General features: G+C 40.3%; 1 protein-coding gene across 2 annotated transcripts in view; it reads left to right on the top strand.

Annotated features, from left to right (window-relative positions):
* Positions 1–16,110, top strand: part of Fam13a (family with sequence similarity 13 member A) — a 91,772-nt gene that overhangs the window by 43,327 nt on the left and 32,335 nt on the right. For both annotated transcript variants that reach the window (XM_021190462.2, XM_029534931.1), the window contains exons 6-7: positions 7,754–7,830; positions 8,620–8,662. In XM_021190462.2, coding sequence (XP_021046121.1) covers positions 7,754–7,830; positions 8,620–8,662 — 120 coding nt within the window. The remainder of the gene's footprint in view (positions 1–7,753; positions 7,831–8,619; positions 8,663–16,110) is intronic.

Raw genomic sequence — 16,110 nt, 5'->3', positions numbered from 1 at the left:
AAGGTCTGAGGAATTGTGGAGAGCCCGTTATAGTAACAGGATCTCGGATTGAGAGGCCATGGGATGGGAGAGCATAGTAACTGGATTCTTAAACATCATCTGGAGGATTGACTTTACACTGGGTAAGATGAGAAGCCACAGGAATGGTCTTTGCAAGGATGTGAAATACTTAAATTTGGTGTTACTGCAAAATTGAACATGACACACATGATCAAGGGCAGAAGTCAGATCGGCCGTGAGCAACTCTGGCCATAATCTTGGTCCTTGATGAAAGCTTCAAGTAAGATGATACCAAAGGCTGCATACACAGCCTTGCTGGAAATTGGCATTGCCAATTAATGAGGAGAAGACATAACTTTGGGAAATGATATTTTAGCTTCCCTTCAGGGTATGATAAGATATGGCAGAGGAGCTATCAAAGAGATAATTGCATATCTGGGCCTATAGTTCAGGCAAAGTATCTTGGGTAGAGACATGTGTGACAGTCATCAGAATTGGAGGTACTTAAGGAGGCATACCAAAATTTAGACAATGGGAAAATATACCCATAAAATAAGCTTAATAACCAGCAGCCAGACTGTAGAGGGAAAATGAGCAAGTTTGGTGTCTTACAAACCAGGTAACCGAGTGTCTTAAGGAGACAAGAGTCAGAGGTGAGGCCAAGAAAGGAAGGGGTCTGACCATCTGAATTTGCAAAGTGAAGCTCACTGTTGACCCTAAGATAAGGAACAAACACTGGTAGAAATGGAAGCCCTTCTCAAGAGAGAATGGGAGATTAACTATAAATGGTAAGCACCCAATCGGCCAAAGAGGAGGATCCTGTACAGAATTCACCAGGCCCTGGCAAGCTTGTTGTCTATACAGTAGGAGTGCCTGGGGCTTTTTCTTTTGCCTCTCTAGGATTTGAGGACACAGAGCTCTTCAGGGTCCAGGGTACAGAGGCAGTGAGCTGCCCAGCAGCATGAGGTTGCTGGCCTCCAGCTCCATATCACCCCCAGGGATCCTTTCCCTCCCTCCTTGGCTGTAGCTCTATCTGTACCCTTGGTTTCTTTCAGGAGAAAAGATAACCCCTGCTTTGTTTAAAAAGCCAAGATAGTGAACTGCGATTTAACTGTTTCCCTTACTCTAGTCTAAAAATAATTCTAAATCTCTAGCCATCCCATTTTATTACCTGACTCAATGACAAGTGATTGTTTTAGTTTGTTTTCCAATTCTAAGGTTATCCTGTAAGGCAAACACACACACACACACACACACACACACCCCTCCTTTGGAAAATCAGTTTCTTAAACCTCTTTCCCCGACCCCCCACTGCACATGGATAGCAGTGAATACAAACAAACAATCTCTTACATACACAGTTTCCATAAACTCGTCTCTATAGGCCTAGAAAATAATCTCTTTATTCCCCCAAAATGTTCTTTCTAGAACACAGTTCTCTCCTGACCATGTGAGAAGAGAGCCACACCGAGGCTGACTTATGCATCTTTCTTCTAAACTTGGGAATGAAAAACAAAAACAAACAAGCAAACAAATAAAAACGCAAAAACTTGTATACTAATTCTCTCATCATAAACCTATCGTGGGTAATTAGAAAGCCAGTACACTATTTAAAAATATAAGATCAAAGAAATAAGTAATACCTGGACATGGGTTATTTATATGTGAATATAAGGTACAATCTAAGTATTAGAAATTATGGTTAACACCAATCAAAGTAAATTCATGGTTGAACTTGTGGCTCTAGCTGTATATGTAGCAGAGGATGGCCTAGTCGGTCATTAATGGGAGGAGAGGCCCTTGGTCCTGTGAAGGTTCTATGCCCTCGTATAGGAGAATGCCAGGACTGGGAATGGGAGTAGGTGGGTTGGGGAGCATGGGGAGGGGGCAGGCGATAGGGGATTTTCAGAGGGGAAACTAGGAAAGGGGATAACATTTGAAAAGTAAATAAAGAAAATATCTAATATCTATGTGTATGTGTGTGGCAAATCAGCATGATAAATAAACAAATATCTCTATGATGCCAAAAAAAGAAATTATGGTTAAGAAAACTGATACAATGCGAAGCCTTGATAATTGTATTTTAAGTACTTAATAATTTAAATCCTTCCAGTAGGTAGGAGAGTGTTATTAACTATCTTCATGTTAAGTACAAATGCATGAAACATAGGTGATTGAATACCTAGGACACAAGTAAGAAAACTATGGTGTGTGTGTGTGTGTGTGTGTGTGTGTGTGTGTGTGTGTGTGTGTGTGTAATCCATTCCTAGGAAAAACACAGAAAGAAAAAAATTGTTTACCCAAAATGTTTACCCAAAAGTGATTGTATAATATAATGGTATTACTAGAAATAATTTTTACTCTTTTATTTTCTCAATACATCCTATTAGGATATATAACTCTATAGTAAACACTATGTTGAAACTATAAAAACTATAAAGCAAAAGACAAAAATATAGTAGATCCCATCTCTGTGAAGAGCTTCCACCTAATGTCTGAAATCTCAGCTAGGGTTCCCAAGAGGAGAATGGTTCTTGCAGTTCTTACATCTTGATTGAGTTTTAGCTTCATCATTATATAGCAAGGCAGGTGAGAAGGGTACTAAAGCTCTGTACTGAAGCCCTTGGCTCTGGTGTGTAAAATGGAAGGTTCAATTCCCAGTACTGCTAAAGCAAATAGCCACAAGGTAGGTATGTCGTGCAGCTTTAGTTACTACTTATGTAAAAGAAAGATATTAATATCTCTTTTGGCTTTTTGAGAGCTAAATGCAGATAAATGTGCTAAAACTATAGGTAAAAGTGTGCACAGTAAAGGGTTTCACTTCAAAGTGTCCCCTGCGTTCTGATGCCTAGCCTGTCACTTTGATTTCACTTCAAACACTCCAGCCATCTACACTTGTTAGCCACAGTCCTTTACCTATCCAGCCCTGTAGTCAAACTTTAAGCATACTTTTATTCAGAAACCCAGTGTTCTATTTTATGAACTGGCCCTTTAAGACCCCTCTGCTGTGACCTATGTCCTGTGTTTGACACATGTCTCTTTGTCTCTTGTCCTTGGCACTGGTCCCTCCTTGCCCTCTTCTGGTGGCTGTGTACTGCTCTACTGCAGCCTCACTGGCTCACCTTCCTAAGCCATACTTAGGTATAAGTGTGACCCACATTTTTGACACCTCTCTCTCAGAACTTTACTTATGAACACCAAGTTTAAGGTTTAGGCTGTTTCTACAGATGATTTCCACATCTGCATTTGTCAAATGCTGTCTCCATGTGCTTCACTTAGCACTAAAGTCAACAAGTTAGAACCCATTCTTGTGCTGTGATCTCTTTTGACCTTGAGGTGTCCTGATCCAACCCCATTGTGTACTCCTTTGTTCTTCTAAGCCCTTTCTTTTTCCTTCGCTTCCAGCCTTCTTCCAACTTTCTAATTGTCAAATCTAGTTTATTATATTGAAAATATCTTGATTCCTGGACCAGCAATATGGCTTTGAGGGAAAGGTGTTTACTGCCAAGTTGGACTCTCTTAGTTCTGGGACCTACATAGTAGAAGTAAAGAACTGACTAAGACAAGTTGCCCTTTGACCTTCACATACATATATATACATCTTGGCAAGTTTATGCCTCATCCCATGCACACCTGTGCATGTCAAAGTAAAAGGCATTTAAAAATAAACTGTCTGACAACCTTTCCCTTTATCTTGCCTCTGTTTCACTGATACCCTTTTCTAATCAGTTTGGAGTCACAACAGTACGCTAGCACATCTGCCCACTTCCAGGTTGTCCCTGCTAGACTATTCCATCTGCTGCAGCAAAACGAATCACCCACCAATACAGGGCTTTCAAACTTGATCTCAAGTACAGCATAATTCAGCAAGATATCCTGTCCAAACTACACAGCCGTCGTTTTCTATGCAGTGCCACATGTGAAAATGGCTACCTTCGTGAAACACTCCCAGAGTCACACAAGTCACCAGCACGCACTGCCGTGGGTAGTGAGGACATAAATGGTGATCAAGACAGGTCCACACTTTCCGCCTACCTGATGTCTGCACTTTCAGAGGATGAGACGGGAGACAAGTAAGGACCATCAGATGCCAAGCTTACCAACTATTCCGCTGAGTCGATTACATTCACAAATAAGCAAGTAAACACATATTCGATCTTTGTTTAAAGATGATCTATTCTATGCTCAATTCCATGAATTATTTTTAAAAGGCTTCACCAATAGCTAAGCATGGTGGCACATTCCGGTAATGCCTATAATCCCAGTACCTGGGAGTCTGATGTAGGAAAATCTTGACACTGTCTAGGAGAGGGGATGGAGAGGTGAGAGAAAGCATTGACCATGCTCACAGAAGGAGGAAAAGTCCTTACAAACATGCCCCCTGGTAAGCATTAAGCTCACTTAGTCAACTTACACACACACACACACACACACACACACACACACACAGAATGTCTACTATACTAAATATGTGTCTAAGTTACAGTCTATTCTTGTAATTATTACAAAGGTTAATGTCAGATACTGTGGGAAAGGTGGGTTAAGTCCCCTACCTTTTATGGATATTTTCAACTTAGATACAATTATAAATATAACCTTCAGTCTAAATGAGCAAATGTCTTGATGTAACTAGCTTTGGAGTGGAAATTATTTTAAATCCCCTTTTGCCCAATGTTGGCATTGAAAACCAGACACAAAACCATTTGACCACAGACTGAAGCACTTATACATGGGAGGGAAATGACTTTGACTTCAAAAGCTGTTCATGCTGACAGAGCTTTTTAGAGGACAGGGCAGAAGGCCTCCTTTGAAAAAACATGTCACTCTGAAGGTCAGGGCAAAGCTGCCAGTCAAAACAAGTCTATGGTTCTAACCTTGAGTTAAAGAAAGGAGACTGTAATGTGGCCTCATTAGCAAAGGATCAGTGGCAGGTTGAAATCTCTTTTCATCACTCTTGTATACTTTATGTTTTATTGCTTAAAATATATTGCCTAGGGACAGCAAGATAGATCAATAGGTATACATGGACTGGCAACCTGAGTGATCCCTGAATCTTAAAAGATGGTGGGAGAAATAGAGTTATCCTTTGAATTCACCCTTATGCATGCATACATACACTCTCGTATACACACACACACACAGAGAGAGAGAGAGAGAGAGAGAGAGAGAGAGAGAGAGAGAGAGAGAGAGAAGTCCATTATTTTTCAAAACATTCCCATGACGAGCTCACTAGCTCTCCATCCCCATCTTTTGCTTCTAGTCATGAACTAACCATATGCCTAATAACAGCTCATATCCTGTCTCTCNCTTATGCATGCATACATACACTCTCGTATACACACGCACAGAGAGAGAGAGAGAGAGAGAGAGAGAGAGAGAGAGAGAGAGAGAGAGAGAGAGAGACCACTGATGCCACAATAAATTCCCATGACGAGCTCACTAGCTCTCCATCCCCATCTTTTGCTTCTAGTCATGAACTAACCATATGCCTAATAACAGCTCATATCCTGTCTCTCTACTGATGAGATGTGAGAAGAGATGTGTGTGGCTTGCAGGCCTCACTGGTGAGATGTACCATTTGCTTCCTCCACCTGAGAGTTGGAATGAAGAGGAAAACTCCCAGGGCATGCCTAGAGCTTTGTGCTGAAGATGGCAGTTGTTATGTGCTCCTGCATATCTCCCTCTCCCTCTCTGTCTGACTCTCTCCATGTTCCTGTCTGTCTCTGTCTCTTCTCTTTCTGTCTCTCCATCCCTCTCCCACTCCCTCCCTCCCCCAGCCTCTCTCTCTCTCTCTCTCTCTCTCTCTCTCTCTCTCTCTCTCTCTCTCTCTCATTTTTTTTGAGTCATTGAGTTTGAGCTCCATGTTATATCCTAAAAAGGCAGCAGATCCCATACAGTGTAGCACATTGATATCTCACACTGAGCTATAACAGCCACAAATGTGACTACCGATCTTGCCATCATCACTTTCATGGTATGCCTGGCCTAAATACACTTTGTCACAGTGTTTATACCTCTGTTTGTATCATAGGCTCTGAGTAGGAAAGTTAAACATTAATTGCCAAGACACAGAATTCAGAAGCCAATGCATTCTTTCTGGGCTCAGTGGTACACAAACAGGAGGAATCTTAGATTTATATATAAACATGGCAAGTTTTGTGGAAAAGTCAGAACTTACTAGCTGTGTTTCAGATGAAAGGTAAGCTGTAGATCACATACAAGGGTAGCATCGAGAAGAACCTGCCCAAATTTCTTGTGATGTGGTCTTGATTCTTTATCTTTTAAAAAAATGTAGTGTTGGGTTGTATTTAGGTGTTTTCTCCATCTCCCTCCTTCCTTTTGCCCTCAACCCCTATAGCCTCCTTTGTACTTTGATGTCACATGAGACCTTCGCCTGCCCCCACTTTCTTCACACTCCTTGTTCTCCTCTTGTGGTTTCCTGTCTATCTTCAACATCTGTACCTACTCCCCTAACTCCTTACTTATTATACACATACATTAAGAGTTAAGGGTCCACATATGGAAGAAAAGGTCTCATGTGTCATAAAAGTACAAAGGAGGCTACAGGGCTTGAGGGCAAAAGGAAGGAGGGAGGCGAAGAAAACACCAAAATACAACCCAATACCACTTTTTTTAAGTTTAAAAATTAAGGCCACATCACAAGAAATCTGGGCAGGTTCTTCTCGGTACCACCCTTGTATTTGATCATTTGTGTCTTTCTGGGACTGGGTGACTTCATTATTTAATCTTTTCAGTTCTGTCCATTTTCCTTCAAATGTCATGATTTTGTTTTTGTCAATGACTGACTAAAATACCACTGTGTATATTCATTCTCTAGCCCTTCTTCTGTTGATGGACATCTATGCTGACGTCATTCTCTTGTAGCACTGAATGGTACATCAATAAACATGAATGTGCAGGTGTCTCTGGGGTAGAATACAGAGGACTTTGGGTATATGCCCAGTATTAATATATCTTAGTTATATAATCGTTCTATTTTTAATTCTTTGAGAAACATCCCCACAGATTTCCACTGTGGGTACACTAGTTTACAGTGCCTCCAGTAACAGATCGGCAATACACAGAACACTTCCTTTTCTTTCCTTATGCAGGAAATTGAATCCAGGGCCTCGCTGAGGCTAGGCAGGTGTTCTGCTGCTGAAGTATACTGTAGGCCATAAGATAGACTTTGGACCAAATTGATTTATAATCAGACCATTCTTCTCATCATTGCCAATTGTTTGCTCAAGGTCATATTAGCAACCTATTCCACAGTGGTAATAAATGAAGCTGGGTGTGAGGGAACACAGCTGTAATCTAACACTCTCCAGATGCAGGCATGTGAATCACCTCAAGGTCGTCCTCCATCACGTGAGACTCTGTCGCAAAAACAACAACATAGACCAAAATGAAAAAACACAGAATGAACAGCAACTGAGAGATTAGGTTGAAGATCACCCCTTGGTTGTATTTCCCAATCACCCTGATTTTCTGGCAATCTGAGTTTTGTGCAGTAGCCATAAATGCCTTTTTAGCTAGTGTGGGTGCTATAGTTGTCTGGTTTCGTAATGCCAGTTGTTTTTGTTAAAGGGAATATAGGGTTCAATATACCTTTATGCCACTAGTCTCATTTTAACCATCAGAAGTGTGTCTCTATTTACAGCACCTGATGTGTCTCTTTTAAAGAAAGGAGACTTTGCTGTTGAACTTTTCTTTCCTCACCTTATAACAACCAACATTTGTTGTGTTACAGAACATGGAAAGTCTCAGTTCCATGCAATCTCAAGAAACACTGGAACCTGAAGCTGCTGAAACATTATCTTCTGAGAGGTAATTTGAGAATTTTCTTCTCACTCTATTTTTCAAGGGCATGAAATATTTCCTTAAATAAATGCAGTGTGAGTTATAGGAACTAAAACAAATAGGGAAAAGAAAGGATTGTGTGTAGCCAGAAGTATTTATTGTAAGGAGAGTATTTGGGGTACAGACCCTATTACTATTGGCAAATAATTATATCCACATGTGGTTTTCTTATGTTTTTTACATGTGTTCATTTTAAGATATAATATTTTTACTATTTGAAAATTTTATAAAATCTATTTTGATCATATTCAACCTCTCTCCTCCAACTTCTCCAGATCCACCCTACTTCCTACCCATCCAACTTCATGTTCACCCTTTTTAAAAGGACAGACAAACCCAAGTGTGTTGTCTAAATAGTCTTGGGGTGGGAACTACCATGGAGTGTGGCTCACATCCTTAAATAAAGCTGACTCTTCTCCTGCCAGCTATTAAATGCCAAGAGCTCCTCAACTAGTATTGAGACTCATGCCCCAAATCTCTCAAAGCTGGGATTTTATCTGGCTTGAGCATGTGCAGATCTTGCGCATGCAATCACTGCTATCAGTCCACCTGTGTTGCTATAGCTAATATACTAGTGAATTTCCTAGGTTCTTTACTACATTTTTAATTTTCTGTTCTATTTTGTTTTTTAATGTTATAAGAATTTGGTTCAGAGATACTCTGATCAAATCTTAAAATAAATAAAATTATAATATGAATGGATAAAAGATTATTAAATAGATGGATAACTTGTGTATTTGTTTTTGTTGTTGATAGCAAAGAAATTGAAAGAGGCGGTAGAGACACTCAGCGTTGTGAGGTGAGTATCTAACAAAAACAGAACCAGTGGTCAGACTTTGCCCTTGCTCTTGAGTGTGCTTGGGAAATGGTACTAGCCTGTTGATAAGAGCCATTGAGGTAACTGAAAAGACTGTGATTAGAAATGAGTGTAGATGCTATTACCCCTTGTAAAGATAAATTGTACTAGCATAGTGATACTTCTCTGGGTTTTCCATTAAAAAGTGAAGTCACCAGTTTGCTCTTTCTACAACTTGATACATCTTTTAAGTGTATGAAACGTAAGTAGTGAGTTTGAACTCCTCTGTTACAAGGATTGCCTTTTCAAGTGAACATAAATTCAGATTGAGCTACTCGATAGAGTTCCTTTTGCTTTAGATTAGATGAAAAACTCACCCCCACAGCAGCTGGATGTCTAAGTTTGACTCCTCGCCCTGCCTTTGTGTATAGCATCTTGGCACCACATTGATTCAAGTACTCATTTCTTCTTCGCCCTGTCTCTGGTTCAGCTTAGTGTATGAACTTTAAATTTATTTATGTATATCATATCTTCTACTTCTAAATTCTTCCAGCTCCAGTGTCAATTTTAGTATGTTTCTAGGAAGAATTAGTGTTTTTCTCTAAATACTTTTAAATGTAGATATATTAATAATATAAAAAGAAGTGTCTTTGTAGATGAGTAGTTCTTTAAACTTGCTGAGTACTGACCTGACTTACTAATGGAGTTATTTACTAATGCCTATTAAATTGTCTTACATATGTTCTATTCTCAGAGCATTTAATGACAGCCAGAATCTCTGCCCCCAGAGAGCGTTGAGTCTAGCAGATTAGGAATCTAAACACTGTACTAGGTAGAAGTGAGTGGCCCAGGGTGTATATAGAATATAGAAAGTCTTAGATGTGATCTTAACTAGTGAAAACACAAGGAATCAGAAAAATTGAGAACTTTCTCTTTAGAAAAGTACATACTCGCACAAAGCAATTGTAAATTAATTAAAACCTCCCCACTACTTCTGTAGCTTTCTTATATTTCTTCTGTTTGATTCTTGTCATGTATATTTCACCAACCTAGATAGAGAGCTGGACATGGTGTCTTGTGCCTGAAACCCTAGCACCCAGGAGGCTAAGGCACCAAGAATGACAGTCTAGCTACATAGCAAGACTCTGCCTCCCCTCAAAAGTACTGGGTTGTTTTTTCTTTTTCTTTTTCTTTTTTTCTTTCTCTTTTTCTTTTCTTTTTTTCTTTCTTTTTTTTTCTTCAAGCTTCTGCCTCAGCTAATTCCTTCATATCTTATTTACAAATCAAGTGTCCTCCCTTCCATAGGACCAAAGCAACATGCTAGGCTGCTGGGCTTCTTTTGTCTCTTAGCAAGACCTCTTAGGATGCATGTTTCTTCTTTTCTATGCCATCTTCCTTGGCTTGCAGAAAGCCCACTGACATTGGACATAAGCTTAAATCTTGCCAGCCTACTGGACCTGTCTTCTCGTCTTTTCTGGGATAGAGTAGAACAGTGGTATCAATGAACTTCATGAGAGTAAATCATAATCCCCAATGGCACTCAAACTCACAGAGGCTTCCCTGTGTCTCTGGTTCACAGCACAATCACTGGGACAGATCTTAAATTCTCATCCTGAGTGCCAGGTCTGCTTCTTACATGTGCTACCCATATGTAGCACCAATCAGCAACCAGCTCACTGTTACCATTCGCTCTTAAGAAATACCACCATCATGATCACTTCAGTTTGGAGAAGAAATTAGATGGTGAATTAAAATCAAGGACAAACTCTGACTGTCACCCTTTATCATAGTTGTGTCAATGGAGAAAAAGATGCCACTTCACAGGGTTGGGATTGCATCTATTTTGAGGGACTATTTTTATTACTATTCATTAAAGAACAGGAGATTTATTTTCCATTTTTAACATACTCTCTCTTATTTCAGTATGATTTTGTTTTTTTAAAATATCAATTGGCTGCTTAAAATGTACTTCATGCCAATACCTGTTTTGAAAATGATTGTGACCCTGCACCTTCATTGCATGTCTTTAATTTTTTTGTTTTAAAAAGAGGGTCTCTGGGGGTCTCAGGTAGGTACTGTTCACCAAAAGTTACACATTCTTTTCTTCTGAGGTTTTTTTTAAAGATTTGTTTGTTTTATATATATGAGTACACTGTCACTCTCTTCAGACACAGCAGAAGAGGTCATCAGATCCCATTGCAAGATGGTTGTGAGCCACCATGTGGTTACTGAAACTCGAACTCAGGACCTCTAGAAGAGTAGTCAATGCTCTTAACCACTGAGCCCTCTTCCGGCCCTCTTCTGAGGTTTGAATTAAAATTTATTTAATGACACACAATGAAAAAACGTCCTAAGTCACTTCAAAGTGTCACAAAGAAAAGTAGCATTCCTCGTGGTAGGCCATGGAGAGATTGGCACTTTAATAAAAATATCTTTCCTGAGCTGTATGAACGGAGGTGACTTAAGAAAGAGGTAGCATGTGTTTTATAACACATGGAGCCTAGAGTGTTTGTTCATTCTTGAAACTCATTTAAAAGCTCAGGACCCCAGAAGAGAGAGCATCCTTACCACTCAGGTGCCCTCCCCCATCTAAAATGCATGACTGAAAATATGGTTTCAGACTTGTGCTTACTATGGAAGTGTCTTACACTTCAGATCCTTCTGTAAGCTAAGCATTTTTCTTTTAAGGTTTACTTTTATTATTTTAATTATACACATGCATGTGAGGATTTGCATGTGAGTCTAGATGCCCAATGGAGGCTAACATATCAAATCTCCCTACAGATGTAATTACAGACACTTGTGCACTGTCTGATGTGAGTGCTGGAAACTGAACTTGGGTCTACTGTAAGAGTAGGAAGCACTCTAAATCAATGATCCATCTCTCCAGCCCCAAGCCAAGGAATTTAATAATGTGAAAATATGTTTATACTTCATATAAAGTCTAGACTACTCAAACAATAAACTTATGAATTTTTTTGCCATGGAAATAAATCAAGCAAGAATTATTAACTATATGGAAGGACACTGAATTACCAGAGAGAAATTATTTTATTTCAGAATTCTAAGGCAGGGAAGTGTTAAATTCTTTCAAGATATTTTTATGTTCTTTATGCCTTCTAAGCGCACCAATTAAGAGTGATTAGAAGCATACCTTTGATAACAAACAGGACATTCATCATAAAAGCCTATTTGCCTTTTTTTCTCATCCTGCTTCAAAAAAAGTAATTAAATAAAAGAAGGAAAAGAAAAATGAGGAGAAGGAGAGACATGAAGGCTTGCCACTGCAAGACTGAGAGTTGATTGTCCCACAATCTCAGGTCCAAGCTCTCAGTGACCCCAAGGAACAGGACTGTCCTGCTCAAACACTCTGCTGAAGCTTGTGTGCACTTGAACCTCGGGGCTGTGTTATGTCTACTCTCCTTTATTATCAGTCCAAACAGTAAATGTTTGGTGCTTTCCTGCATCTTCAGTTAATACTGGTTTTCCTGAGAAAGCTGCATTGTCCAGCATCCTCAAGTCTTGTCATTCCTCATTCTAAATCCTCAGCCACTTACCTGAATTCTGTATAGGGAATGGCTCAGGAACTCATCTAACACCCAAAGCTGGGGACAGAACAGAGAAAAACAAGCTCAGCTGGACAGGTGTGAATCTCCACAATGATGAGCCTAAGAGACTGGAGGTTAATAAGGTAAATGTCTAGAACCGACATGTTGAATGTCACCTGAGGCCCAGGTGGGACAAGCTGCCTCCAGCATTCAGGAATTCAAAGTTTCTCTTCCACCCATACCATAAGCATTTGTGAAGTCTATTGCCCAGAACATGCTATGTGCTCAATAAACCTTTTCGGAAGGAAGGGGAGGGGAATAGAGATAGACACAGAAATCTATGTACTCTTACTGTGGGCAATGTGCTGTATATGTTTTTGATTTGTACAACAACCTTAAGATATCTCAATCCAGTATTATAAAAAGGGGAGCTAATGCTCAAAGAGGCTGATCCACAGGTCTTGACAAAGCAAAGCTGCTATTAACCTCAGGTCTCTCCCTTCAGAACCCACCCTCACCTGCCTATTATACACGAGTCATCCATTATTCCACTAAGCAAGGATTCTTTGCATTATCACATGAAGCAGCATTTTGACAGAGGGTCATTGTGCTCCACATCATAGCATAAATGATTTCTGAGGTGAAAATTGTGCAATCAATCAATTTACTTTTGGATTGATCTGAAGATACTAGATTTGTAAACGACGAAAGTTTAAACCAAAAATATTTCCATATGAGGCTGCCCTTGACAAGTTAACCTGAATGATCAACGAGAAGACAGAGATAAGCAAACAGGCAGTATTCGCCATGTCTACAATGAACATTCCTAGAGAGTATGAACTGCCTAGCCAGATGCCTCAGCTGCGGTCCTTATAGGCAGGAAGAGCAGTTTGTCTTCTTGAATATGGCTGCAGAGCCTGAGGAGCCTCTGAGGAGCAACCCACCATCACTGTCTCCTCCTGTGCAGTAGCCAATTGTGAAATCCAAGTCAGGGAGAGCACACCAGCCTCGTAGACCAATTGGGCCGTAAATTAAGGCTCAGGCTACTAAGATCAGAGAACAAGTAGAACAACAAGCTCGGCGATGGCTCAGAGCCCAGCAAGACGGAGCCAAGTTGTGCACGAGGTCCACTAAAACAGAGCATGCTCACAGTGCAAGTGTGTCCATGGTTGCACACACTGGGATAGGGATAGGAAAGAGGGATGTGTCCACTGTTCCAAGAATCAACTTCAGTTGGCCTAGGTTTCACTACGCAGGATATCCTCCTGTTCAACACCAAATAGTGCCCACCATGGTGGCCCGTCCTTACCGGATTTCAGAGGCAGTGACTGCTTGCTATACCTAAGCCACATGAAAGACAAACAAACAAAAAACCAAGGCCTCATTGAACAAAGCTTCTTCCTTCCTGAAAGGTTCTTCCCAACGTCAGCCGATTTCCTCACTTCCTTCACACCTCTGCCTGTGTGTCATTATGAAAAGAAGCCATCCAATCCATGGCCACTCGATATAAAACAAGACACCTCGTCCACTGTCATTAACACCATCTTTCCTTGTTTTAGGTCTCCATAGACCTACTGTTGTTTTTATTTTCAAAATGTTAAATGACTTGTTTATTTTTATTTTATGTGTAAGAGTGTTTTGGCCACACATATGTCTGTGTAATATGTGTATGAAGTTCCTATAGAAGTCAGACCCCCCTGGAACTGGGGTTACAGACAGTAGGAGCCTCCATATAGCTTGGGAGAATGGAACCTGGGTTCTCTTCAAGAGCAACAGTGCTTTTAACCACTGAGTCATCTGTCTAGCCCTGGAATTACTTCTTATTAACTGATTCTATCGTGTAAGACTCACAGGACATTTTTATTTTTGTCTAACGCAATTTTCCTAGTGTCTAAGAAACTGTCTAGCACACATTAGAACATCATTTCTTGGGTGAACTAATGAGCACTTGTCCGCTTTGCACATCGCATCTTTGACATGTAGTGGCCAGCACTATTGTACATTGAACTATGCAGAGCTCAGCTCAGCATATGGGGTCTGGCACCCTTGCCTCTGCTTCTGGCTCCCTTGTCATCTGCCTTCTCCCTTCTCAATCTGAGCGCTGACCCCTGGAACCTCTTCTCCCACTGTGACCAGGGTGTTCCGTGGTTTGTTTGCCTTCACCCTAGCCCTCTTCTGCCCGTGCCTATGTGGCAGGACCTCGTCTGCATCTTTCCCATCCACACCTGCTGCTTGAGTCAACTGTGATTGCTGATTCATGGCAAGCACACGCCTGGCTCTTTGCTCATTTTTTTCCATGATGCATAAACATGTTCCGTGTTTCGATGTAACATGTTTTACCTTAAATCCAGTCCTACGTGCTCATTGTCCCCTCACTAACAATTTGGAGACCTGGCATATTACTCATTGGTCTTTCCATGGTGCCATATAACAGAAGGAATGGTGGCTTCTGCTTGGCTGTCTCTGTTTTGTGTTGTAGGCCTGCAGACTTTGATTATCATGTTTTAGATCTTCATAAGAAGATTAAAAGATTGTTGAGAAATACTTCTTTACTATGTGCATGCCCATCTCTCTGTCTTACATATTTATAGTCACACAAACCCATACATTCACACAAAAATTTGACCGATTGTCCCTAAAGCATCTGAAATCTGAATACCAAGTTGAAGCTTTCATCCCTGGTCCACTTAAGCTAAACTCACAAAACCAGTGACTGGTGTAATATGACTGTTTCCCAGTAGACAGGTAACAACCTCAGAATATCCTAGAGCAGCAGTTGGGGTCACATATCAGATATTTATATTATAATTCATAACAGTAGCAAAATTACAGATATGAAGTAGCAACAAAATAATGTTATGGTTGGGGGTCACCACACATGAGGAACTGTATTAAAGAGTCGCAGCATTAGGAAGGTTGAGAACCACTACCCTGGAGTAGAAAGCCTTGGTATGTCTTGTGATGCTACTGCTCGTTGTGTGTGTATTGAAGTATTGTTTTGTTCACTGTGTTAAGAAATGCCAGTCTTCATGCTACACTCAAGAGAAACAGAATAGCACAGAAGCGCCACGAATTCCCCCAGGTGATCTCAAAGTGGGTCAGACAGCTACGAAAAGGAGGTGGAAGGTTTAAATCACTCTTTATTTTAAGTATAACAATATCTCCTACATTAATGAATTCACTTATGGTTTCCAGATGTTTCTGTTGTTTTTTTTTTCAATTAATGATAGGATAACTAGAAATAAATGTTCATTTATCCCCAGAGAAAATATTTTGTACAGAGCTGTGCTACTTGAAAAGTTACATTTTCTAGTAAAAATATTTAAGCACAGTCATTTATGATTCCATGAACGCTGGAAGAACTATAACAGCTTAACTTACAATATGCCAAGAGAACAAGTTACGAAGACAATTTTGTTACAAAATTTTAAACACACGCGCGCGCGCACACACACATACACACACACACACACACACACACACACACAAGCACTTAGCTTAAATCTCTGCATTTTAGGGAAGGTTTTTCCCTCCTATCATCTTCTAGCCAGGTGTGGGTACCACCAATGACAGAGCCAAATGTAGCTTTAGTTTTCAAGGTAACTGAATAAATAGAAAAACAATGACAACTGCGTATTTTAAGGATAAAATTACATATCCCCAACTTGCCAGCTCTTACTTTTACTGGGAGGGAAGCTTGTTCTCCCTGTATTCCTGGCTTGTTTTCAGGGTCTGTTGCTCACTGCTAGCTGAGATGAAACAACAAACCCCAGCCATTTGAATTTGCGCAACAATGTTTTAATACCCAGAGAGAGCCTCCATAAATAGTCTGTTCTCCCCACACTCTAGAGAAAACAGCCCCATTTAATCGATCTAAGCCTGAAGGCTCAGAGGAGTGTGGTG

Source organism: Mus pahari, chromosome 2 (genome assembly GCF_900095145.1).
Source record: "Mus pahari chromosome 2, PAHARI_EIJ_v1.1, whole genome shotgun sequence".
Lineage (NCBI taxonomy): Eukaryota > Metazoa > Chordata > Mammalia > Rodentia > Muridae > Mus > Mus pahari.
The sequence above is the reverse complement of the archived record's forward strand: the minus strand, read 5'-3'. Positions and strand labels throughout refer to the sequence as shown.